General features: G+C 35.4%; 2 protein-coding genes and 1 pseudogene across 2 annotated transcripts; all 3 read left to right on the forward strand.

The window, feature by feature from the left end:
• On the forward strand, positions 1-2186 carry LOC120258247 (protein GAMETE EXPRESSED 1-like). The gene is given in 12 exon segments (XM_039265603.1): positions 1-208; positions 211-250; positions 327-397; positions 473-593; positions 638-701; positions 704-826; positions 828-913; positions 1003-1129; positions 1225-1411; positions 1495-1651; positions 1748-1821; positions 1916-2186. Coding segments are annotated over 12 exon segments (1476 nt in total). The 3' UTR covers positions 2134-2186.
• Positions 2187-10548: 8362 nt separating this feature from the next.
• On the forward strand, positions 10549-16263 carry LOC120258249 (annotated as a pseudogene).
• Positions 16264-25256: 8993 nt separating this feature from the next.
• LOC120257875 (stearoyl-[acyl-carrier-protein] 9-desaturase, chloroplastic-like) lies at positions 25257-26948 on the forward strand. Its single transcript, XM_039265164.1, is given in 4 exon segments — positions 25257-25434; positions 25566-26055; positions 26165-26263; positions 26265-26948. Coding segments are annotated over 4 exon segments (1194 nt in total). The 5' UTR covers positions 25257-25306; the 3' UTR covers positions 26742-26948.
• Positions 26949-27699: the final 751 nt, after the last annotated feature.

The following is a 27699-nucleotide window of genomic DNA, read 5'->3' on the forward strand; positions in this document are numbered from 1 at the left end:
ATGTTGGCAAAGCGCTACCAGAATTTGTTCGCCGGTTGCTCAGAGATCCTTTCTGACAAGGAGAAGCAATCAAGACTGGCCTGGCTCCTCACCGACTGCTTCCAGAAGGACTCAGGGAGGCCAACATTGCCTTCCTGTAATTCTGGTGGTCAAATGCTTACATGTCTCAAGAAACTAGATGATGCTGAGCATAAGGTTTATCTCGAGTTTTTCTTGAGACAAACTCTATCTGCCACCAATGTACAGTTAAGTGTGAAGCATCTTGAAATAGTTTCTTGTATTGCTTTTAGTGAGTTTGTGATAATGTACATGATGTGCAGGGCTAGCGCATTCAAGCATGATACAGAGAGATTGGTCAATGGGTTGGCCAAGTCAGCTAGATTTGCAGAGACTCAATTAGAATTCAATCATGGATAAGTCGGAGAAATTGCTTCAAGGTTCTAGTGGATTCATGACTCATTAACTTCTATAGATATTAAAACAGAACGAATGGCTCAAACATCAAGGGAGATTGACTCCAAGATTCAGGATGTTTTGAAGCACTCGGAAGCTATTTTTGAGCAGTCAAGAGGAATATCAGCTTCTCAGTCGGAGTTACAAGAAAGGCAGACTGAGCTGAAGGTGAATTTGGAGTCAGGGATGGCTTTGGTGCGAGAAATCATATAGAGAGTTTGGGTGATGGAATTGACAAAGTAAGGGGTACAAAACAGTTGAGATTGAAAAGGAGATAGTGGAAATCGGAGTCTCGATGTCTTCAAAGATGAAAGATCTTCAAAGCACCGCTAATGATATTGGTAATGTTGCTGGTATGTCCTTGGACAGACAAAAGGCAGCTTCTCGATGGACAAGCGACAGCCCTTCAAGGTCTTGATTTCCTTACAAAATTTCAATCTCAAGCTCTTCAAGAAAGCAGGTACTGCATTTAGAAATACTATATTGTTCTATTAAAATGCAGGTTGGGAATATTGAATTATCGCTGATTTTTTTGAACTTGTATAATAGGGATGCCTTACAAAAATTAGCTGAGTTTGGAGAGAAGCAACAAGCAGAACTTCTTAAGAAACAAGAACAAATTCAGCACGCTCATGATCGTCTAATCCAAAATTCACAATCAATATTGTCTGCTCAGGTCTGTACATATCCCACTTCTGATCTTGCCTCGCTTTCTTCATTATGAAAACACTAACATTTCCAAATTGGATTGGATTACTTTCTGATGTGCAGGAGGAGTTTGAAAAGAAACAAGCTAATGTTTTTGCTGCTCTCGAGAAGCTCTTCACATTACATAACACCTTCTTAGCAGAATCTCGCTTCATTAAATCATTTCTTTTTTATTCTTGTGTGATATTTCTTCTTTACATGCTTACAAGCACAAAGCAGACATTCAGCATTAGAGCACGCCTTTATATAGGTATGCATTTTTTCTTACTCATTGGTCATTCAAATAACATTTTTTCTGAGCATATAACCAACTACACTATTACTCTTCTGCAGGACTCTGCATAACATTCGTGCTAGAACTTGTGATAATTCGACTGAGTGACGGTGATTTACTCCAACAAACTTGGATAACATCACAAGTCTTTGTTGCTAGATCCTCGTTTCTTGCAGTTGCCTCTATCCAGCTCATATATGCAATCTTCACTTACAGGTATGCATGTTATGTATGTGCAAACATCAATTTAATTTGTTTCCACAAATACAATTCTAGAAGCATGACAGCAAAATTATCTTGTGAATTCTGCAGAGATTATGAAGTATTGAACCATCAATTGTTACAGAAATTAATTGATAAGGTTAACATCATGGAGTTAAACTCAGGTTGGCACTTGGAACAATTTTTATTATTTATGTATCATTTGCATTGTGCCAGTACTTACATAACGTATCAATATCAATTGTTCTTTGCATGCAGGCAGGAAGTTATTGTCTGTGAGTATTGAAACTGATAGCTGCAGCAGCAATTTGAGCCAATATTCATGGATTGACAAGGAGTTGCTTGAAGATGTTGATAGTAAAATGGATCCTAATTATATTTTTCCAGAGGAAGTCTCTGAAAATTCCATTACCACTTCGATTACAAGAAAGTATGATCTCCGGCCACGAAGACGGTTACCCAAATTATACTCTTGACATTTTAAATATTTTTAAAAAATTATTACTAAGAAGAAAATATATATACCATATTAATGAAGACTTGTAATTGAAAATTTACATATATATATAATTATAATATATTTGTATCATTAATTGATAAAAACCGTGATGGAGTTCATAGGTTTTTTTTCATTATTTGCATAGATTTCTCTAATTGCCTTGTCAAAGGAAATTAGGGGATGCATAATTTTATGAGAGGGATAATATGATTTTCTCTAAATAAGGTGGATAAATCATAAATTTAGTTGAAAAACAGGAATAACGAACATATAACACAAACAGACAAAAAAACAAAGAAGAAAACGGAAAAAACCAAAACCACAAAACAACAAAGACAAACAGGTTAATAAGAGTGCATCACCAACGGTGTAACAATCCGAGAACCACAACAGATAAAAACAAAGAAATACCAGCGAAAGACCACCCACTAAGAGGCAATAAAGGTTATCTCAGTCAAACAAAGGAGGATCGCTCTTGGGTTTGAGTGGGGGCCAAGTTGTTGATGAGATCAGCTGATCTGCCGCTCAGGAAATTGAGAGGCAGCGGAATGAAATCATTGAAATTTGGCGAGTCCAGGTTTCTAGCTCACGGAAAACCGAGACAAGAAGCATATGAGAGATTTTTAAATAAAATCGATGCTTTGTTGAAAAGTAGATGTGAGTTTGGAAGCAAATGAAAGTTGAGATTAAGCATGCAAAAAAGCCCAAATGCGATTAGTAAAATCAAAATGTAACAGGAGATGGTCAACTGTTTTTCTGAGTTTTTAAAACACAGAACTCAAGTATTTGTCATATTTGGAAGTTATAATCTCTTTTGCAAGATTAGAAAGAAAATTTTTGCTTTTCATTAATAAGCCAACAGAAAAGTGTAACTTTGGTTTGGCAATCCATAAAATCTCTGTTTTCATTTATTGATTTGATGTGATTTATTTCACAAGCCTTGATGCATTTGGGTGAGGAAAGATGCCATTGGCCCTTGGGCTAATAAACGCACAACACAAATCAGATACTTTTTAATTAGGCTGAATTTTGTTTAATTATTTAAACAAAAATCTCTATATTTAAAAATCAGCACAGCAACAATTTATTTTAGATGGTCATGAGTCATGACGATCTGGTTTTGCATATGAATTACGGACTAGACCAACAAATACAATGTATCAATGGTTGATCCGACCAGAGATTCTAAATAAACAGCACATAGTTGACCGGTCAACAACCCAAAGAGACATGATATGATTCACGGACTGAGACCAACAATGTATTCATGGTTGATCCGATCCAAACTCTAAACAACTTTAACAAAGCACATGGTTGACTTGTTGATCTGAGGGCTATATATTTGAATGTGAAGAATATTGGTAAGAATTGTAATCATATATATATATATATATATTGTGTTCTTTTGATATTGTTTATTATTTTCTTACTTTGTGAGGACCAAGAGCATATTCACGATAGGTATATAGGGTATTATATATATATATATATTATTGGTCAATATTTTTGTTTGGATGAAAATCATATATATAAGGTAAATGTAGTACACACATCATAATAACAGTATCCAAAACCAAAATTAATGTGTTATTGAGATATATGTATGTATATTAGATGTATGTATATATATACATACGTATACAGTACATTTAGCTTCTATATGAAGCCCCATGATCACTAGTTGTATAGATGAGATACAGTAAGCGATCTACTTCTTCTTCTCCTCTTTTTCATTCTTACTTACTTCTAACATGGTATCGAGACGAGGTTTTCCTTCTCCGCCCGTCTTCTCCGACCTCTCGAGCCATCTCTCCGGCCCGATCCTTTCTTCTTCCCTCTTTTTCTTCACACCTCTTCCTTTCTTCTCTCATTCATACATATCCTACTGCTCGCCCGACCTCGTGACCCGGCCCCTCCCACGAGCCCTCGCCCTTGACCCGCCGTAGCCGGCGCTCCTCGCCCGCTGCCGCGGCCCCTCCTCCGCCCGGTACCGCTGCTACCCGACCACGTGACCAGCCCCTCCCACTCTCCCTTGCCTGACTCCGCTCCTCTCCGGCACTACGGCCCCGTCCGAACCTCACGCCCGGCACCACTCGGCCCGCCCTGACCTCCTTGACCCGCCGGTCAAGACCTCGCCACCTGACCCGCCAACTCCGCCGCCAGCCCGGCCCGACCCGGCCCCGCTCCTCATGCGGCCCGCCCTCGCCTGCAGCCCTCGGCACCATGCCGCCCGGCCCGGCCCCGGCCCTACTCGCTGGGAAAAATCAAAATCATCTCACCCGACCCTCCATTTTCCATTTTCCTTGAATCAAGGCTTTGTGCCTTTTTCCAAGCAGTATGATGCCAGCTCGAAGATGCTCTTTGTCCTCGAAAAACAAACACATGGATTTGATTATCAACTGTGACAGGAAAAAAATTATTATTATTATTATTATTATATCTATAATTAAATATGGATGGCTATGGATTCGGTGGGGTGCTATACGAGATGTCGTCATCGCAATCTCCATCGTTCGAGATGTTGTACTTGATGGCACACTTCATTTGCATGGCGGCTCGCTCTCAGCGGATTCTCGATGGCATTCGCGTTCTTACGTCCGTTAGCGGTACTAATCTTGCCCGCCATACCTCTCCTTCTATTCTGACACCATTTCTTCTCACTGAGGGCCCTCTATCCTTCTCACGGCCTTTGGCGGCGGTTTGAGAAATGCGGGTGCGATGATTCTCGACTAAGATGATAATTTCATCGGGACGAGTCGCTCTTGATATTCGTTGCTCAGTTAGCTTGACCTTGCTTGCTCGGGAGATGTGGGATTATCTTGGCGTCGCTACTTGTGGTTCCGGTCGGTATGCACTTTTGCACATTATATCGAGACTCTCTCTAGTCTTGTAGAGGCGAGGATCTCATCGACCCGAGTTCTATAGTCGGTATTGTGCGTATGGCGTCGTATTGATGCTCGACTCCTCCTTATTGTCTTTGCTCATGCTGCCGGATCCTTACTTGTTTACGAGTCTTGCTCACCGTCGCCGTAGTCATGATGGGACACGGCGTATGTATGAGTTCATTATGCCTGTACGTCACGAGTTTGAGCAAACTCGGGCTCGATTCTGCATGCTCCCCTCGAGTACACTCTTTGGATGATGCCTTCACTTTTTGTTGCGTCTTTGAAACCCGTCTCGGGGCTTCTATTACGAGGGAGGTAGTGCTCTGCTTTTGCCCTCGCCTTTCTCCGATCTCTTACGTTTTCATCTACTCGACCCCGGCGACCTTGTCTCATCTCGGCCTTAACTGCTACAGGCGAAGCGCGGTATGGTTTTGTCACCCTCTTTGTGGCATGTTTGAGTCGTCTTAGCGTGAATGTCGGAAGAAGCGGCGTGGACTTCCACGTCTTTGTTCCTGCGACTCTTCTACGTGCCTCGCTCCGACCCAGCGAGTTCCGTACATTGGAGGGCTCTCACCTTTCACTATCTCGGCTACATCATCTTCTTCAGTCTACATCTCCTGCCGATCATCAGTTGTTGGCGATGTTTCGCCCGATTTCGATGATCTCACCTCATGGATCCCCTGAGTCATAGCAGTCGGCTCGGGTTCCACCTCACTGCTCCGAGTAGTTCACATCTCTGCTAAGCTACTTGATTACGGTGCTTCTGCTCATGACTCACGATACTACTTATCTTCGTCATTCTCGTCCACCATTACATATTACGCGTGTTCGTCTGCTTGCGATGGCACCATGCTTCCCTATTTCCTCTCTTGGCCATTTTTCTTCTACTTTCTTCTATTCCCTCCGTATCTCATGTTCCTCGTTTATCCATGAACCTTATGTCTGTTAGTCAGCTTACTGATTATGGCTGTCAGGTTATTTTTGATTGTACCTCATGTCGTGTGCAGGATCACAGTGGGAAGGTGATTGGAGCTGGCCGCCGCCATGATGAAGTCTATGTGTTAGATACTCTTCATCTATCATCTTCCGCTAAGGATGTTCGTCATCTGTCATCTGCTAGGTTTTTATCTCATCATCGTGGCATCGTCGTCTCGGTCGTTTGTGTACAGCTCTAAATGCATCATCTCTTGTTCGTCTTGGGCGTCATGAGTAGTCTCTCCCCTTCCTCGATGTTATCTGTCTTGGCGTAAACTTGGTAAGCGACTTGACTTCCTTATCCTATGAGTGTATCTCGAGACCTACGCTCGCTCGCAGTCTTATTCATTCGGATGTTTGGGGGTCCAGCTCCTTTTGTTTCTAAAGGAGAGTACTCGCTACTATGTTATTTTTATTGATGACTACACTCGCTTTACTTGGATCTACTTTATGCGATAATCGTGGTCGAGTTATTGTCATTTATCGATCTTTTTATAGCCATGGTTCACACCCGAGTTCTTTGCCTCGATCGAGATCTTCCGATCTGATTCAGGTGGTGAATACATTTCTTAGGCTTTTCGTGCCTTTTTGTCCTCTGAGGGCACCTTGCCTCGATTATCTCGTCACTGGGGCTCATCCTCGAATGGGGTAGCTGAGCCTAAGCATCGTCGTATCTTAGAGACGGCTCGCTGCTGCTTCTGCTTGGTGCATTTCTTCCTCCCTCATTTTTGAGGCTGATCTTTGTCAGATCGGTCTGTTTATCTAATTAACCTCGAGCCCTCCTCTCATCTTCATGATCGCTGACCCCGGGAGAGTGTCTTCGCATGGCACGCCTCCTCGCTATGATCATCTTCGTGTTTTAGTTGATCGTTGTTTTGTTTTGCTCTCACCTCGAGGAGCAGACCAAACTCACGCCTCATCATCTCTTGTGTTTTTACGGGATATAGCCTTGAGCGTAAAGGTTATCGTTAGCTATGATCACGCTTTACCCGTCGTATTCGTATCTCTCGAGATGTCACATTTGATGAAGCTAACCTCTTTTTATACTCCTCCTTCTTCTCTCGAGTCTCCCTCCCTTGGTTTCCTCTCTTTTCTTTTTCCTCCCTTTTCTCCTGCAGATACTTCCCAGTGCCTTCCTCTCCTCCTCTTCTCACTTCTCCGAGCTTCTTGAGTCACTCCCCTCTTGGCCCTCCTTCTCCACTGTCTCGCCGAGTCTCTGCTGTGTCTACCAATTCTTCTTCACTCCCTCCCTGCTCACTTCGCCCGATTGTTTACTTTACCATCGTCGAGATCCCACTGTGACTCCACACTGCCGGTCCCTCTCGGCGTCTCCCCTACTATCGATCCGGCTCCCGAGGTATCCTCCCTCCCTTACTCTTTACGAGATCGCTCCACCTTCACATCCACCGCTCGTTATGCTTCTTCTAGCACTAGTATCTCGAGATGTCGTTGAGCTGGTACCTCACGAGGCGGTTCGATCCCCGAGTGGCGGACCGCCATGAGCGAGGAGCTTGATGCCTTGTCTCGGACTCACACATGGGATATTGTCCCTCTCCCCGCTCATGCCATTCCCATTACTTGTCATTTGGATTTATCGGTGAAGACCCGTTCGATGGATCTCTCGGCGCTATAAAAGCGGCGTCTTGTTGCTCGCTGGTTTTCAGCGAGGGAGTATGGTCGTGACTATGAGGAGACTTTTTGCTCTCGTAGCCCATATGCACACTGCTCGTACATTAGTTCTCTATTGCCTTTGTTAGCTCGCTGGGTTCTTCATCGACTTGATGTGAAGAACGCCTTTCTTCATGGGGACACGAAAGAGGTCTACATGACTCTCCTCCCAGCCTTGGTGCCTCCGAGGATCCGTTTGTGCGTCTTTGCCGTGCGTTTCTCTATGTGGTCTCAGCGGGCTCCTCGTGCACGTTTGAGAGATTCAAGATCTGATTGTTGAGGTCTGCTTGGTTTTACTGAGCATCCATGATCCGGCAGTCTTTATTCATTCTTCACCTCGTGGTCGGACCATTCTTCTTCTGTATGTGGATGATATGATTCTTCATCGGTGATGATTACGCTCATATTACTTTTTGTGAAGCGAAAGCTGTGTGAGACCTTCTTGACGTCGATCTAGGGTCCGCTTCGATATTTTTCGGTATCGAGATCACATCTCATCTTGATGGTTATCGATTATCTCGGCGTTACACTCTTGATCTCCTTGCTGGCTCTCGGCTCGACCGATACTCGTCTTTGCCGCTACGCGATGGAGTTGCATTTGCGACTCGTTACTCGATGGGACCCCTTGCGGGATCCTACTCGCTATCTGGCATCTTGTTGGTAGCTCAGGCATATCTCATGCTATGCGTCCCGACATCTCTCGTCATGCACATTCTCGCCGGCTTTGTTGCGGCTCCCACCTCGCTCATTATGGACATCTTCTTCAGCAGTCATCGCGATATCTTCGTGTAGCATCTGTCTCGCGTGGTTTGTTCTACTCCCCACCGATCCACTCTTCGCCTCAGGCTTTTTGATACGATGCTACTTGGGCCGCTCCCGATGATAGGGTCTCACATCGCGGCTACTCAGTATCTTTCTAGGGTCTTCCCTTGTTGTTTGGAAGACTAAGAAACATATAGACTGTTGCCAAGTCCGAGTCTTGGGCCGAGGTTCGTGCTTTGGCTTCTACTGATGACAGGGAGGTGCTTTGGATTCGCTCCATTCTAGAGGATTTTGGTGTACCGATTCATTCTTCTATTCCTATTCACCGTGGACAAATGACAGGCCCTTCAGATTGCTCGCGATCCGTCAAGCATGAGCTGACCAAACACATTGGTGTGGATGCACACTTCACTCGTTGTCATGTTCGTGTTCACATCGTGGTCGCTCATTATCCGCCTCATCGAGGTTCGTGTGGTCGATTTCTTCACTAAAGCCCAGACACGTGATCAGCATCTATTTATGTTGTCCAAACTCAAGACACATGATCCGCCTTGAGTTTGAGGGGGGGTGTTAGATATGTGTATGTATATTAGATGTATGTATATATATACATACGTATACCTGTACATTTAGCTTCTATATGAAGCCCCATGATCACTAGTTGTGTAAGATGAGATAAGTAACTGATCTACTTCTTCTTCTCCTCTTTCATTCTTACTTCTTCTAACAGGGACAACACAAGATGTATGTAAAATGCATTTGTTTTCAGGGTGAAAATCGCATTCACCTATTCAAATGAAACTGGTGACACAGGTTAAAGAGAAAAATATTTTTCTTAATGACCGCAAAGCATGTGAACACAATGATACACATTTAAGAACAAGAAAGTGGCTATTTTGAGTTGTGTGTCCATCTACAGTTGTGTGTGGTTTTAGGTGCCCAGGCCACGCTATTTATATATAGTGCTATATATTCCATGTTAATATCTTTTCTAAAATATTTGCATGTCATTAAATGGTTCACATGCTGAAATGATATTCCAGCTTTCAAATTCTGCCTTGTCTAATATAACATTTTAGCACAGGTATGTAGATTCCTCCTTAACTTTTAATTGGCTATTATGTTTGGTGTCCATATTTAATAATGCTTATTGCTGATGTTGTTGCAATTTATTGAGTAAATATTGTATATATGAACGACAACTGCCTTATTTTGGTCCCTAATTTTAGATGGAGTTAAAGCACATTGTATAGGTTTGGTTCCTGTACAGGGAACAACATTTTAAATTTTAAACTTTAATCTTTGAAGAAAGTCCCATGTATTGAATTGATTAATATCAATGGTAAGGGTCCTAAAACTTTATTTCACATGGAGTCCATGATTGTTAATGTGGTTTAGTTCAACCTTCTGGTAGCTACAAACCACACTGGCTGCTCTAGTGTCTAGGAAATGATATGCATATATATACCTATGATATATCCTGTTTGAGGCAGATTAAAATTCAGTTGGAATGTAACTATTTCTGTTTCTGGGCGCTGTCTATATATATATATATATATTCAGTTCGAAGTGGAGCAAATTTTAGTAGGGATGTGAATTTGGACCTATTTCTGATGTTATTTGCTACCTAAATAACCAAAAGTCTTAAGAAGTAACTAAAAGCAAATGAGTTAAGAAGCAAAATGTGAGGCTGGGCCTATTGGATATAGATCAAAGTTTGAGCTTCGAGTCCGACAGAGAATGATATGCCACAGACATCTGCAATACTGTGGACTTGGGATTACCATGAGAATTCTTTTGGGAAATGAGCCTAAGATCGGGATTAATGCCACTGGCTTATCTTTGTGAATAATTTTTTTTCTTAACACTCAGTATTTTCTTGAAGGCTGGTGAGGAATTATACAGGGGAACATATGGGACATAAATTTATTCTTTGAAGAATTAAGATTTTGATTAATAAAATGGGATTGATGAGTTGATATTGCCCTTGCAATACTAATTTATGCTACATAATTGTGTTATTGTGTAGATCATGTGATCACATGGTCCTAGGATTTTGCGTTCTTTTCCTTTATCATAAAGCCTGAATGTAATGTGTTGAAGGTTTCCTCCATTTTATTGCAGGTACATGTGAAGAGCTCCTATTTTCCGGGCTCTCCATCTTCTTATCTCAAGTAAAATGCCTTGGTGACTTAAGTTGGATTACTTTTTGAATTCTACTTGGTCACGCTTGAAGCTCGAAATTTCTCTTACTTTACTCTTTTAATGTGCAAACAAGAATTGTATCATGATTCATGACATGTTATGGCATTTGTCAAGTTGTGTGTGAACTTTTTTTGTAGAACTGCTTTACTACCATTGTCCCATCTCCTGTTTTATCTGGAATTATTTAGTTACTGTATGTTTTTGTTTGTTAATTCATTAGTAGTTTTTCAATGTTGTAGCTTCCATTTAAGAATAGGACTTAAGTGAAATTGATTCATGTTATTGTTTATTACTCTACAAAATTATTTCAACATGGTATTAGTTATCATGGGAGGTGAGAAAGTGTTTCTTCACATTACCTGTGATAGTGGGAGCCTTGTGCACCATTGTATATCCTTTTTCTCCATCATTGTTAGTACTTCAATATTTCTATTATCGTTCTTGCTTGATGTATCTTTTGGACTTAGAATTTTGATTATTACTGATTTAGTCTTTCTCACACATAGACTTCTAATGTAAATTATAAGAATCTAATTTTCCCTTATATGATCAATGACTAGGGTTCTTCCTATGAACTCGCTATTGTTTTGTCATGTCTTTCTCTGGGAACTTGGCTTAAGTGACATGGCTCTAACATAACATAATTAATGCATGTTTATACATATTGAAGAACTGAAACTGTCTGTACCAATATCATGGCACCTCGGATAAAATCGTAGATTTGTAATTTATGCCTGGAAGTTTGAGATCTTGGCCTTGGCAAACAAAATGTGCTGAATGATTCAAGAAATTCTTACGTCGTGATTTTACCCTTATTCCATGCTTTACTATTGTTATTTAATTTAATTATATGAGCCAAGAAATACTGATCATAGAGTGAGCTGATTTTATGAGGCTTTATTCCTATAATTTTGGCATGCAGTGTGAAGAAGTCGGCAATTTTATCTCTGGAAAAGAAATAGTTTGCCAAATATTCTTGTAATATATTTCTTTTACATTATTAATTTTTCTCTGCTATGCTTTTCTTCTTAGTCAAATTGACATATTTGTATTGTGTAGTAGGTGGAAAGTTCGTTCACAAGAAATTTTGACTTCCTTGAAGAGCTTTAATGCTGATTTCCTCTGCATACAAGTCCAATGGTAGAATGTTTCTCTCCATAATCCGCAGATTTTCCATTTACTGGAAGGAACTTACATGTTTTTCCCCTCATTTATATCTTCTCCCATTAATAATTAATATCCAGGGGAGCATTGTGGATCATTTGTTTGGTATTTCAGTAATATATTCGTAAGCCTTGCTTGTTATGATGTTTATATTTTTTTCATGCAGTATCTATAGGTGACTTACCTTTCAACTAAATTATAGATATAGCTGTCTTCTTTATCACTATCTGGACTCTTTCTTTTCAGTGATCACAAATAAAATCAGTTTCTAATTTGGCCTTCTCTTTTTAAAGATCTGCCTGCAGAATAGATATAGTCAGCAATTCCATAACTGCAAATGCATCTTGAAATGCAAGAGCACAACTGAATCAGCATACATGGCTGAGTATTGATTAAGTTCCATTGTCTATGAAAAGGAAACTTGAACATGCTCTGCTTGTGTAAATTCATACCAGGATGATTTTTATTAATGACTCTCAACTAGGCATGTTTCACTATTGCTAACTTAAATTGTGTATCATCCTTACTTTAGTTTGTTACCTTTTCCTTCTAGACTTGAGGAGTGTCTGTGAGTTTCTGCATATATCTGATATGGGAGATTTCCCTTCCACATATTTCAGGAGTTAGATGAATATGACAGCTTCTACAAAAGCAACTTGGAGAGCACTGGATATTCAGGCACTTATATACAGAGGAATGGGCAAAAACACGATTGATGTGGAATTTTCTACAATCCTAATTGGTATGCTAAAAAATTTCTGCCCATTATTATTATACTTTTGCAAACCTGAAGGAATTTACCTAGTATTATATGTTCATAAATAAGGAGCCAGCTTGTTAATTACTCCCTTAATAACTTATTCAATTTCATCTAACAGGAATGTCACAGTGCACCTTCACTATTTTAAATCTGTGATCACTCTTTTTATAGGAAATTTTACTTTAGATATGGGGCAATTCTCTCTTTCGTGCACACTGAAATTCTCAAAAATTTCCTCTGGCAATGTGCAACCTAATGTGCTACTCCAAATCATATAAAGCTTAAGATAAGGCACTAACACAGCTTTACCAGGCCCATTGAGGTTTGCAAGCTGGTGCCGCAAAACTTCTCATTTATATTTTGATAAGTTACTTTTGAGATACTAAGTGTTCTTTCACTCTAAAGGATCCGAGCTATTTCTTCGAAATCTGTGCTAATGATGTTTTTGTTTACTTATATTTCATTGTGGGTCAGTATGTAATGCATGTCCTGGTTGTGACTTCCTCCACTGCCAAATTGGTCTCCATGGAAGAAATATATTACAACGATCTTGCAAACTCTTTGAACCTTGGGATCAACAGACACATCAGAAACAGGTACTGTGCAGTTTTTGGCAACCGCAGGACTAGCAGCATTCCCCTTCCTTAATTGTTCTAATTTTCTGTGAAATCTTTTGTCATGTTCTATCAACTAACCATAAATGAAAATTAAACTGTTACAAGATTTTCCTCTTTTGGTTAGAGATTCTATTTACCCATTTGTTATTTATACTTGTAAACTTGTTATTTACCAGCATGCTGGAGCACTTTCCTTTTGGACCTCAAATTTGGATTTGGCTTTTTCTGGAGGCAGGAGTAGGAGGATGAGTGCCAATGGTCTCCCTTTTATCAAAAATCTTCCATTAGCCTTAATGTTGCCTGTTGCATGGATGATTGATGATGTTTGGTGTTTGTAGGAGACCATACTTGTGCCATGGTGCCTGCATTAAGTTATGTAAAGACTAGAGGAGAAGGAACTCTTCTAGTCTTAGAAAGCTGATAAAATGAAAATAAGATATAGAGAAACTTGGGAGGGGAGGAGTGCTGATTTGGTATTATGGAAGGGTGGAATGGGTGGGTAGGTTGTTAATTACATATGGCTGTGGGGCATATGCCATGCTGATCAAAATGAAACCTGCTGACCAGCAAAGAGTTGGAGTCGCATGTAGGTGATCTATAATACATGAGAAACAACCTTAATAATATAAGCCTGGGATATATATAAATTTTATTATTCTAGGATCCCTAGCATGGCCAAGTATGAGTTTTAGTGCACCATTGGAGTTGACTTGATCTGAACAATTTTCAGATTAGGGTAATTTATTTTGGGATGAAGACTGTTTTCTCTTCAAAACCATAATCTTCATCATTCATAATTTCATATAGTTGTTAGGCTTTGTCTGATGCATAATTGGGCTGAGCCTATTCCCATTTATGATCTTGCCCATACTGTACTAATTGTTTCTCCTTGAAATATACAACTAGCATGATCATTCGCATTAACTCTGCCAAACAAAGGGAGAGAAGCTGGCAAACAAAGAGATGAAGAAATTTGTGATCCATTGTCGAAAGACAGCTCAACTGATTGACCAACTTGAATGTTAAAAGAAATCTCTGACAGCATGATCTTTTTATTTCATGTATCTGTTCGCTTAAATTTGTCAGAAACTTGAACATGTGTTTATCAGCAGATGGTTCATTTCTGTTTTGTTGCTAGGATTTAACAACCTTTTTATGCTTTCACATCTAGTTGATTTTTGCTTAATAAAATTAATGTAGAATGTAGATTTTAGCAATTGATTCATTGGGTTTAATTCCTTTCAGAATCGTCAGACAAGGACAATCTTAGTGATCATGGAGACCTTAATGATCCACATATTAGGCTTAAACATGACTGTGTGGGTTTACTTGCAGCATTCAAGCTTAATGATCCTTCTCATCATCTGGTCATCGTGGCAATCACACATTTATTGGTACATGACTAGTTTGAACTTTAAAGCATGCTTAATGATCCTTCTCATCATCTGGTCATCGTGGCAAACACTCACATTTATTGCATGACTAGTTTGAACTTTGAAGCATGCTTAATGATCCTTCTCATCATCTGGTCATCGTGGGAAACACTCACATTTATTGGTACATGACTAGTTTGAACTTTGAAGCATGCTTAATGATCCTTTTCACCATCTGGTCATCGTGGCAAATACTCACATTTGCTGGTGCATAACTAGTTTGAATTTTGAACCATGCTTTTGAAATTTGAACAAGGGATCAGCAACTTCCCTTTCTCTTCTTTTCATCCCATGCTATTAATGATAGTTGTCATATATTGGCATTGTGTAGGACTCTATGCTTTCTTTGTTAGCAAAAAGCATCCACCATGTGCGAGAATTCTGTCTTTCTTTTTAAATTCTATTATCAATCGTTGATGTAGTTATTTTCTGCATGCTTTCTTTGATCACTGGGATCCAGAATTGATTGATGTTAAACTTGCACAAGTGAAGTATCTTCCACAGAGGGTTGCTCAGTTTAAGGAAGTTACTTCAGATAAATATGGGTGCTCCCCATCGATCATTATTTATTGTGATTTAACTCAACCCCTGAGGATGAGGTTTGTTCAGCATTCTCTTTTATTGAATATTATTACAGTGATATTCTGATTTGGTCTTAATAATGTAGTGGAGAATTTCCTTGGTTCCAATGGTTTATGTGACACTCTCATGGATGCATGCATGAGACAAGAGTGTTTGTTATATAAAGTCTCAAGGATGAATTGTGGGCTAGCGCTATCTTTTTAGCTATTAATCGGTAGGTGTGTACAATAAATGCTTTATATATTTTACACCAACTAAAAGCTTGCTACTCTACTGCTTATCAAAATGTACTTTCATTTTCTGAATGTTCAGATTGCTGTTCCAGGCTCAAACTTCTATTCTGCGTATTATTGTGTATTCTTTCGCTCTATGGAAAAATAGTGAGTCTTTTAATCTATCTTCTTTGATGAATATTTTCTTGTCTTTGAAAATGCATCAGTACTTGTTCTTTTTCAGACCCACTTGTTGTGCACATGAACTTAAAATAATAATCTGACTCTCTCCAGGCCTAACATTTTACTGAACTTTAGAGTGTCATTAACCAATAGATTTTGGAATTATTTCCTCAAAAACTTTGGCTACTATTTTAACTGAAGGATAATAAGTTGCATTTTCCCTTATTAGAACACTGCTCAGATCACTGTACTCAAGAGTGGTGATTATGTATTTAGGTGGTACACCGTACACCCCTACCCTCCCGAAGCTCATTTAGTAGTCAATTCCTGGCATAATGGATGAAGCACTCCAAGCAAAATATTTTTGTTTGATTCTTCCTACATTTGAATGAAGGATCTCCCTCAGAAAGAATGAAGTATACATAACAACAGATGAAAGCACCAAAAAATAGCAATTATACTTGTAGGTTTTCTTTTCTAACTTAATGCATCACATTAGATTCTCAATATATCATAATTTGATCAATTTGCATCACTATTCACTTCTTACTTCCTTTCCTTTTCCTCCCCAGTCCCAACTTTTTCTCCTGTCATTTCAGGTTTATGAGTAACATTATATCAGCATCCATTATTCAGCTGCACAATCCCTATGGGCGTAATTGCGGGAGAACCTCCATTTACAAACTGCACTACTGGCTTCCACATGGACACTGGACTCACATAATCTTTATCAAACACCAACTCATTGAAACCGATCAGCCTGCTCCAACTTCCACCAACAAACCCCAGTGACACCTCTACCAATTGTCGGAGATTTTTGACTTTTCCCAGTTATTCAAACTCTTCAACAACATCCAAGCCATTAGAAGAACATCTTCCTAAAATCAATAAAGCTGACACTTGACAATTGGCCGTAGCGTATGGGAGCGAGGCAGGTTCTTCCTTGCAAGTTGGCACTACAATTCATATCATTTATTTCATGAGAAAATCACCATTAATTTTGCAGCGTCTCCTGAGTGCATTGCAGAATTGTCATAAAGAGTTTTGAGGATTGAGGAACCTACTTACTTGAATGCTGGTGGTTGTAGGAGTACTGACCAACCATGAACGAAACCTGCTTCAGTACACTGAAACTCTGACATCTCATTTAATCTCAATCCACCCCGGTCTGCTTGTGGTTGTGAACCTCAACCCCTTTTAAATCAACATAATAACGGAAACAATAAACCAAGTATTTGTTTGATGCTACAAATTCTTTTTTACTACAATGTGAAGAGTAATTAGGGGCAACGGAGTCCTTCTGAAGAGCATTTATAGCGTGAAAGGGTTCAGTGCTTTCTATTCAACTGTTTAGAGTTTTTGTAAGTGTATATGTATATATCTATTTTAATCCAACTGAGTATTGTTGTTGCTTAAGTGTTTATTATCTCTGTGCAGACACATATTCTTAAGGAAGTGTTGCATCACTATCTAGGCATTGTTTCTGTGTTACTTGGTTTCTTCCGTGTGGGGTTGTTTGTGTGTGTGCGTGCTATTTTTTATATTTTTATTGATCTTGATAAGGTTTTTTTTTTTCACATACAATAAGCGTTGTTAAAAACGTGCTCAATTCAAAAATTGAATGTCCAATTATATTACCTGTTGGTATGAAAATTGAGCTGCAAACTCTCTTTTATAATCAGAAATATATTTTGAATAGAATTTAAACTTTTCATATAAATACATTTCACAATATATCGTTGACCTATGAATCAATTTTTGCTCATAATTTATTTTTTTTTAAGCCAACTATTAAGCAATTGCTTAAACATATTTTATTTTACGGTGGAATTTCAACTCTCAACCCACATCCTACGGAATGCTTGTATTTAAAGTTTTTTAAGTTTTTTTTTTTATCTTATTTTCAAAATAAATTTAGTGTTTAATAGAACTTAGAAAAAGAGTAAAGGAAATAATACTACGTAAAAGTTATTATATTTATTTTAAAACTACTATAGTTTTAAAAGGTTTTATTTACAATAACTAATACATCTATATGAATCTAAGCTAAATATATACAAGATTGATAAAACTTATTTTAACATCTTTATCTTAGTTTTTATATAAATATAGAATTTAATAAAAGTTTAAAAAAATCAGAAATAATTACACTTTGGAAATTATCATCTTTATTTTAAAAATTAGGAGGTTTTGGGAAAGAATTTTTGTTTGTGATAAACTATATTTATATAACATATAACTTTAATTCCAAACAATATTAATATTAATAGAGTGAAAAATGATTTTAATACTTTACTAAATAAAAATGTATACAAACAAAATAACAAGATCAGAAGATGTAGATAATCTAAAAAATAATTAAATAGTTGGGCATAAATATAAATACTCTAAATATAAACAATCATGAGTAAAATCTTAAAACATACAAATTAAAAGTAAATTATAAACATTTTGGTATAAAAATAAAAATAGTATAAAAATGAGGGATAACATAAAAGAAGCCATAAATATTTGCATGGAAAACTAGATTAGTAAGTGGGGAGGAAAAAATTTTACTCCCTCCGTTCTTTTTTATCTGTCATAAATCCATGTTTTTTTTATATCTATCATTTTTAAACATTTTGAAGTATTTATTATTTTTTTTCAAAATTACTCTAACACCTTATTCAATTCTCTTCTTAAAAATTTAATACGAGTTAAAATACTGAAGATATAAATTAGTGAGTTATTTTAAAAAATAATTAATTTTTATTAAATTATATTGGTATATAAAATTCGGTTATTTATGCCACATAAGAAAAAACGGAGGGCCTAAATAATTAGGCAAGCAATCATGAAAACTAATTTTAAGAAACATAATCAATTAATGGAGTTTCATAAACAATTGAGAAAGAAATATAACAGTTGGCATAAAGACACCATTTAAGTATTCAGCTAAAAGTAAATAAATGATTTCCGAAAAACAACAACTTCTCATGTGCTTGTGTAGAATAATAAATATATATACAACTGTTTTTTAAAATAAAAATAAAGTTTCTTTTAAATTCTTTTGGCCCCTCCACGATGAGGATTTTTATATCTTGTTTGAAAGCATTGCTATTCCATTGATGTAAATTTTTCATACGGTCATCGTTAGCATACTGATTTCTATTTTACCATCGCTAGCTTCAATTTATTTATTTTTGATCATTTGATATTAATTTATTTTCACCGCAGTATTCGTGTGCTTTTTACTAAATTTAGATGACGCCACTTAATCGCCACGTCACTATATATTTTCTCTCATCCCAACTGAGAGAACGCTGACTTAGCCACTTTATTTTGAGTTAGGGATGCTAACCTCAGCCTACGAATCTCGAAGTCAACATCCATCACGCTCATCTAAATTTGATCTAAAAACCCAAAAAGACTGCTATTAATATCTAATAAAAATAAATTGAAACACAATAAAAATTTGAAATCGACCCATAATAACACAACGATCATCACTGAAAAATTTACCCTCCATCGATGCTCTTTTTGTTTTCTAGTTTTATAATTCTTGTCTACATTTCTTTTTTTGGCTTCCAAAGGACAAAATTAGTACTAGATTACTGTGTTTAAGAAGCAGAGGTGATTGATGAATGCTACACATTGATTGGGTTATAAATGCTACAAATATTGTATTCACCGTGAGGGTTCTAAAATAAAGTTTTTATATGTGATGACTTTAATAACATAACATATATAAATTTAACTTTAAACACTATTAATGGGGCGTACAATGTTATAATTTTTTAATAAAGTTTCAAACATACAATTTTAATTAGATTGTAACATTTTAATTCCTCTACAATGTTAAATGTGTCATATTAGTTTTTAATTTTGAATGTTTAGAATTAGGGTTTAAAGTTTAGAGAGACTAAAATTATTAAAGTAAAATAAATAAAAGATTAAAAATTATAATTTAAAGTAAATAGATTAAAAAAAGTAAATTTAGAATATATATATTTTAATCCAACTGAGTATTGTTGTTGCTTAAGTGTTTATTATCTCTGTGCAGACACATATTCTTAAGGAAGTGTTGCATCACTATCTAGGCATTGTTTCTGTGTTACTTGGTTTCTTCCGTGTGGGGTTGTTTGTGTGTGTGTGCGTGCTATTTTTTATATTTTTATTGATCTTGATAAGGTTTTTTTTTTCACATACAATAAGCGTTGTTAAAAACGTGCTCAATTCAAAAATTGAATGTCCAATTATATTACCTGTTGGTATGAAAATTTAGCTGCAAACTCGCTTTTATAATCAGAAATACATTTTGAATAGAATTTAAATTTTTCGTATAAATACATTTCACAATATATCGTTGACCTATGAATCAATTTTTGCTCATAATTTATTTTTTTTTTTAAGCCAACTATTAAGCAATTGCTTAAACATATTTTATTTTACGGTGGAATTTCAACTCTCAACCCACATCCTACGGAATGCTTGTATTTAAAGTTTTTTTAAGTATCTTATTTTCAAAAATAAATTTAGTGTTTAATAGAACTTAGAAAAAGAGTAAAAGGAAATAATACTACGTAAAAGTTATTATATTTATTTTTAAAAACTACTATAGTTTTAAAAAGGTTTTTATTTACAATAACTAATATATCTATATGAATCTAAGCTAAATATATACAAGATTGATAAAACTTATTTTAACATCTTTATCTTAGTTTTTATATAAATATAGAATTTAATAAAAAGTTTAAAAAAATCAGAAAAGAAATAATTACACTTTGGAAATTATCATCTTTATTTTAAAAATTAGGAGGTTTTGGGAAAGAATTTTTGTTTGTGATAAACTATATTTATATAACATATAACTTTAATTCCAAACAATGTTAATATTAATAGAGTGAAAAATGATTTTAATACTTTACTAAATAAAAATGTATACAAACAAAATAACAAGATCAGAAGATGTAGATAATCTAAAAAATAATTAAATAGTTGGGCATAAATATAAATACTCTAAATATAAACAATCATGAGTAAAATCGTAAAACATACAAATTAAAAGTAAATTATAAACATTTTGGTATAAAAATAAAAATAGTATAAAAATGAGGGATAACATAAAAGAAGCCATAAATATTTGCTTGGAAAACTAGATTATTAAGTGGGGAGGAAAAAATTTTACTCCCTCCGTTCTTTTTTTATCTGTCATAAATTTATGTTTTTTTTTATATCTATCATTTTTAAACATCATGAAGTATTTATTATTTTTTTTCAAAATTACTTTAACACCTTATTCAATTCTCTTCTTGAAATTTAATATGAGAAAGAAATACGAAGATATAAATTATGAGTTATTTTAAAAAAATAATTAATTTTTTATTAAATTATATTGGTATATAAAATTCGGTTATTTATGCCACATAAAACAAAACGGAGGGCCTAAATAATTAGGCAAGCAATCATGAAAACTAATTTTAAGAAACATAATCAATTAATGGAGTTTCATAAACAATTGAGAAAGAAACATAACAGTTGGCACATAAAGACACCATTTAAGTATTCAGCTAAAAGTAAATAAATGATTTCCGAAAAACAACAACTTCTCATGTGCTTGTGTAGAATAATAAATATATATACAACTGTTTTTTAAAATAAAAATAAAGTTTCTTTTTTAAATTCTTTGGCCCCTCCACGATGAGGATATTTTTTTTTTTTAATCTTGTTTGAAAGCATTGCTTTTTTTTTTTATTCCATTGATGGGGTAAATTTTTTTCATGTGTCATTATCGTATATACCGATTTTATTTTTAGTCATTGTGTTTCAATTTATTTATTTTTGATCATTCGATATTAATTTATTTTCACCGGCCAGTATTCGTGCTTTTTCACCAAATTTAGATGACGTGATGGGTCGAAAACGCCACGTCACTTTTTTTTATATATTTTCCTCATCCCAAATGCAGAGAGAATGCCGATTTCTACCATTTTAATTTGAGCTAGGATGCTAACTCAGCTCACGTAATCTGAGTCAACATCCATCATGTCATCTAAATTTGGTCGAAAACTCAAAAGTACCGGTGAAAAAAAAATAATATCTAATGACAAAAAAAAATAAATTGAAACACAATAAAAAAATTGAAATTAGCCATAATAACACAGTAATCACATGAAAAATTTACCCTCCATTGATGCTCTTTTGTTTTCTAGTTTTATAATTCTTGTCTACATTTCTTTTTTTGGCTTCCAAAGGACAAATTAGTACTAGATTACTGTGTGTAAGAAGCAGAGGTGATTGATGAATGCTACACATTGATTGGGTTATAAATGCTACAAATATTGTATTCACCATGAGGGTTCTAAAATAAAGTTTTTATTTGTGATGACTTTAATAACATAACATATATAAATTTAACTTTAAACACTATTAATGGGGCGTACAATGTTATAATTTTTTAATAAAGTTTCAAACATACAATTTTAATTAGATTGTAACATTTTAATTCCTCTACAATGTTAAATGTGTCATATTAGTTTTTAATTTTGAATGTTTAGAATTAGGGTTTAAAGTTTAGAGAGACTAAAATTATTAAAATAAAATAAATAAAAGATTAAAAATTATAATTTAAAGTAAATAGATTAAAAAAAAAAAGTAAATTTGGAATAGTAGATGCACTATTCATGAAATTATACCATGATTTTAATATTCTAACAATGAAGATATGCATAAATAAATAAAAAAAGACTTATTAAATAGGTAGAGCATACACAAATTTTAAAGAGTTTGACAAAAGAGTAAATACTTTAAACATGTTGGATTTTTTACACTTGCAGAATAATTTCATGAAAAGAATAAAAGTATTATAGAAAAATTATTATATTTTAATATATTTTTGTTACATATGTAAAGAGTTAATTGGACACTACATAAACTACACCTATTACACTACAACTAAGTATACTTTTTTTTTAGATAAAACTATAAACATTTTGGTATAAAAATAAAAATAATATAAAAAAACTTATGAACACTGACAACCATTAGATGGCCTAGTGGAAGTAATCATGAGTAGTTAGTGAGTGGTGCAAGGTTAAATCCCTTACACTGTAGTAATATATAAAATATACTATAAACATACTATATCGATAGTATTTACTAAGTGTGGGCCCCACACCATTAAGATTTTTTTTAATTTTGTATACTTAGCAGTTATGTTGATTAAAAAGGAAACCCTTTTATATTATATTTTTTTCAGTTTTCCAAACCCTAGCCGTACGTCTCCTCCTTTCTTCCGATATAGATTCTCTTTTGGATTAAGGAAGAAAGAGAGATCTAGTGTTTTTTCCCTCTTCTCCTTATTTTTTTCCTTTGATTTGGTGTGTGGTGCTCAGCGAGGGCGACGGGATAGGTCTCTCCGCTCGAGGGTTTTTGTCTCTTACGCTGTGAGGTTCCATCGAAGAAATATGTAGGATTTTTAGGGAGTTTTTTTGAGCGATCAACAAGTAAGTAAACCACATATAAAAATATATATATGTATATGCAAATATTTTCGAAAATGATTTACCTAGTTATTTAATTAAATTAGATTTTACTGTTTTAAAAAAAACCATTCTTATACTGTTCACAAATTATTTATTGATTGCTATTTTTTTTTTTTCTATTATGATTACTTCCAATATGTTGATGAGATTTAATTTATGTTATTTTAGCATAGTACGGATCATATATATATATATGTTGATGAGATTTAATTTATGTTATTTTAGCATAGTACGGATCATATATATATATATTTGTTAACCTGACATGAGCTTTGATTTGCTTGCCATTTGTTTATTTTATATGATTTTTATCAAATTATTAAAAGAAAAGAAAGAAATGTTGTTGAATGTGGAATTGTTTCAGAAATTATATATATATATATATATTATATAATCTTGATTATGTAAACAGTATTGATTACTTATTTTAATTGATGTTGTCACATATTGGCCATTTAATTATCGTTTTGCTAAATATGTTATTGTTGATATAATTGGAAATATTTTGTTAGAAAACGGGATCACTGATTTCTAGTATTATTGCGTTGGCGATAATTTTGGACCCAACATATTTTTGTTATAAAAACTCGTAGTCCCCAATTAACAATGCAATAACCCTGTCACTGGGGGTTAAACACTGACCGTGTCGACGCTGCATTCTCGACATAGAAACTATAGTTTCGCACCGCTCCGCCGTGAAGAATAACGGTTTCGATATTCCCACTGGGTCACCGAGGGTAAACCCTATGAGTTCGAAATCGACTCGGGTCACCGAGTTTAAATAAATGAGTTCGATATTTTGTTTTGGCATTAGTTGTTTGGGGGACTTATATGCTCGTTATTTTTGGTAAATTAAATCATATGATCTATTTCGATTTTTTTGGATTTCACTTTGATATTTATTCCGCTTTGTTGTATTTTTGTATACCTTTTAGAAACTATTGAAACATTTTTTTGTGATCCCGATATTTTTTTAGTGGTTACTTACCTGGGCTCCCTAAGCTCATAATCTTGTTGTTAATCGGGTTTTGAGGCCTTGTATCCCTACTTGGTTCCGACCTTGTAGGTGTGCTGAGCCATTTGTCGGCGTCCCGGGTCTATAGAGCTGGGTTCGGGGCGTGACACTAAGTCTCCTGTAAAAAGAGCCATAAAATTACAAGACAATAAGATTTACCAATATAAAATTAGAGCCATTGATATATCATTTTAGATACATGTAGCAGACCCTGATTGGCCCTCATATTAACTTACCTCCCATTATAAATTTTTAAAAGTTGATTAAACCATCATGATCAATATAACACTATACCTATATATCTTTCTGATAATCCTCGTGGGTTGCGCTTGTCGCATTCGTATTAAAAAAAATTATGAACCCTTTCTTGAAAAAGATAGACAGTTGAGTTTATCGAGGTACGACAAACACGCATAAACACTAAGAACACTAAACAATTGGAGTAATTAGATAAACTAATGAGAGAAAAACATAATGGTACAAAGAGATGATATTTAAATATTCCTCTAAAAATAAGTAAATGATAATCATTATAAACCTGACTTAGCATGTGCCTATGGTGGGATAATGAAAAACATAGCGGCTTCTTGCTTTTTTTTTTCACCTTTAATATGAAAAGGTGATTATTATTGTTATTTAATTTGTTATTATTATTATTTTTTAGTTTTATCATTTATACCTTCCTACTTTTTACATAAGTACTAGAATAGTAACTAGTGTCAGAAGCATAGGTAATTCATGAATGCTATACGTTACAAATGCTGCATGGAATTCACTATTCAACAAAGAAAATGTGGGTAAGAGAGTACTGCTCATAACGTTATTTAATAACTTGAAAAGGACAAAATCCAAAATTCCTGATAAATACATTCAAAAGAAAAATAAAAGTTAAAAATGAAGTAGGCCTCGCTCCTAAATAAATACAAAAAAATACAAAAAAATAAAAAAAGAGAAAAAATTTATAATCTTATCTCATAAGTAAACATCAATCTATTTAAAGTCCAGCAGGACCATGACCAACCTAAATAATGTTCCACTATCTCTATAGTCCTTCCTTTCTCTACAAATACACTGGTGTTTGCACCCTTCTTTCTATGCATGCCCGCATCCTCTCCTTCAACCCCTTTCTACTAGAAGAAAAAGAAAAAGAAAAAAAGATAAGAAAAATGGCGTTTGGGCTTCCTCTCCTTTGCTCTCAAGTGCCATCTCTATCTTCCACCTTCTCTTCTGCTTCTTTCAAACCTAACAAGCTTTCCAAATTCCAGATGGCCTTGAGCCTTCCATCAAAACCCAAGTATGCACATCAATCTTATATATAAGCCAAACAAATTAATTTTTCCTAGCTAAAAACACTTAATTATATATATATATATATATATATATGTATATTGTTTTTTCTAACATTATATTTATAATTATATGCAGGAAAATAGAGAGGAAGTTGCACAAAGGAGGTGATAATAGAACAAAGTACTACATGACAAAAGAGAAGCTAGAAATTTTCAAGTGTTTGGAAGGATGGGCAGAGGAAAACATGCTGACATTCTTAAAAAGAGTGGAGGATTCATGGCAACCTCAAGACTTCCTCCCTGACGCCTCATCAGAAAGCTTCAAAGATGAAGTGCAGGATTTAAAGAGCAGAGCTGAGGCAGTTCCAGATGAGTGTTACGTTTGCCTGGTTGGCAACATGATCACTGAAGAAGCCCTTCCCACCTACCAGAGTATCCTCAATAGGTTCACTGGAGTTGAAGATGAGACAGGAGCCAGCATGACATCCTGGGCCAGATGGACCAGAAGCTGGACTGCAGAAGAGAACCGTCATGGTGATCTTCTTAACAAGTACCTCTATTTAACTGGAAGGTTGAATATGAAACAGATAGAGAAAACCATTCACTATCTTATCTCTTCTGGCATGGTACGTAGGCATATACATATACATACATAGATGCCATGATCATTAAGATATATATATATATATATATATATTGGCAGGTTGAATGATTATTAATTGTTTATACATGCAGGACATACAAGCAGAGAACAGTCCATATATGGGATTCATTTACACTTCGTTCCAAGAAAGAGCTACATTTATATCTCATGGGAATACGGCGAGGCTTGCTAAATGTTCATGGAGATGCAACACTTGCTAAAATATGTGGAACCATTGCTGCAGATGAGAAGAGGCATGAGATGGCTTACACAAAGGTTGTTGAGAAACTATTTGATGTTGATCCAGACATGACAATGGTGTCATTGGCTGAGATGATGAGGAAAAGGATAGTCATGCCTGCTGTGTTACTGTTTGATGGGCAAGATGAGAAGCTTTTTGAGCATTACTCTGCTGTTGCAGAGAGGATTGGTGTTTATACCAGCAAAGATTATGGAAATATCTTGGAGTTCTTTGTGAAGAGGTGGAAGGTTGGAGAGATCACTGGGTTGTCTCCGGAGGGGAGAAAGGCTCAGGAGTATGTGTGTAGGCTTGTTGAGAGGGTAAGGAAATTGGAAGAGAGAGCACACAAGAGGAGTTTGATGACTAAGAGTTCACATGCTAATGCCATGCCTTTTTCTTGGATTTTCAATAGAGAAGTTGAGGTTTAATTAATTAACTAATAGTTTATAGTTATATGTGAGGTTTAATTTTAGTGGTCTCAGGCTATGCCTTTTCTCATTGACTCAGTGTTGGCAAGGCTCTTGCCTTTTAAAATGTTACAGGTTTAATAGCTTATTTATGAACATCTCTTGTTCATCAACCTATTATATTTATAAAAGTTTGGGCGTCTAGAATTATATATAGCAGTTACTTTACTGCCGTCTGTTGTTCTGTGATGACTTTTTGTTAGGATTTTCATTTATATATCTACTTATTTGTTAATGAGGCATGCTCTCAAGTATATATATATATATATACATATGTATATCTTTTATTTATACAAATGGAACTCAACTTGGGTTATAATTGATTAATTAGGAGCTTGGAGAATTGTGGTTTCAATTTAGAACTCAAAATTTATGAGAGACTAGTTATATATATATATATATATAATGAATAAATCACAAACTTAAATTTAAAAAGATCTAGTACTAATCAGAGAGAAATACAGATAGAGACAATATAGACTTGGATACTACAAACAAGAGAAAAACAGAATAATAAGATAAATCTAGTAAAAGTGGAAGAGGGAGGAGTAACAATAGAAGCAAAGATGGAATGATGTCTTCCGCTGGAACGGTCCTCATAATTGTCCCAACAAAAATCAACAGTGGATTCCTTTGAAAGAACAATCTCAATTCGCTTTCTTCTCTCTTTCGGATCCCAAAAACTTGAGGTTTCTTACAAATTATATAAAATATATATATACACTATTTGGATCACGGGAAAGATTCTTTGAGGGAGACTAATAACATCAAGTGCATGCAACAAAACACAAAATAAAACAAGCTTGATTATATGGGATGTTAATTTTGGGGAAGATAGAAATGCTGAATTAAGGGAGTGTTTTTTTATTTTAAATAGAAATGTGTTATATATATATTAACAAAAGAGACAAGCGCCGCC

This window comes from Dioscorea cayenensis, chromosome 4 (assembly GCF_009730915.1).
Source record: "Dioscorea cayenensis subsp. rotundata cultivar TDr96_F1 chromosome 4, TDr96_F1_v2_PseudoChromosome.rev07_lg8_w22 25.fasta, whole genome shotgun sequence".
Lineage (NCBI taxonomy): Eukaryota > Viridiplantae > Streptophyta > Magnoliopsida > Dioscoreales > Dioscoreaceae > Dioscorea > Dioscorea cayenensis.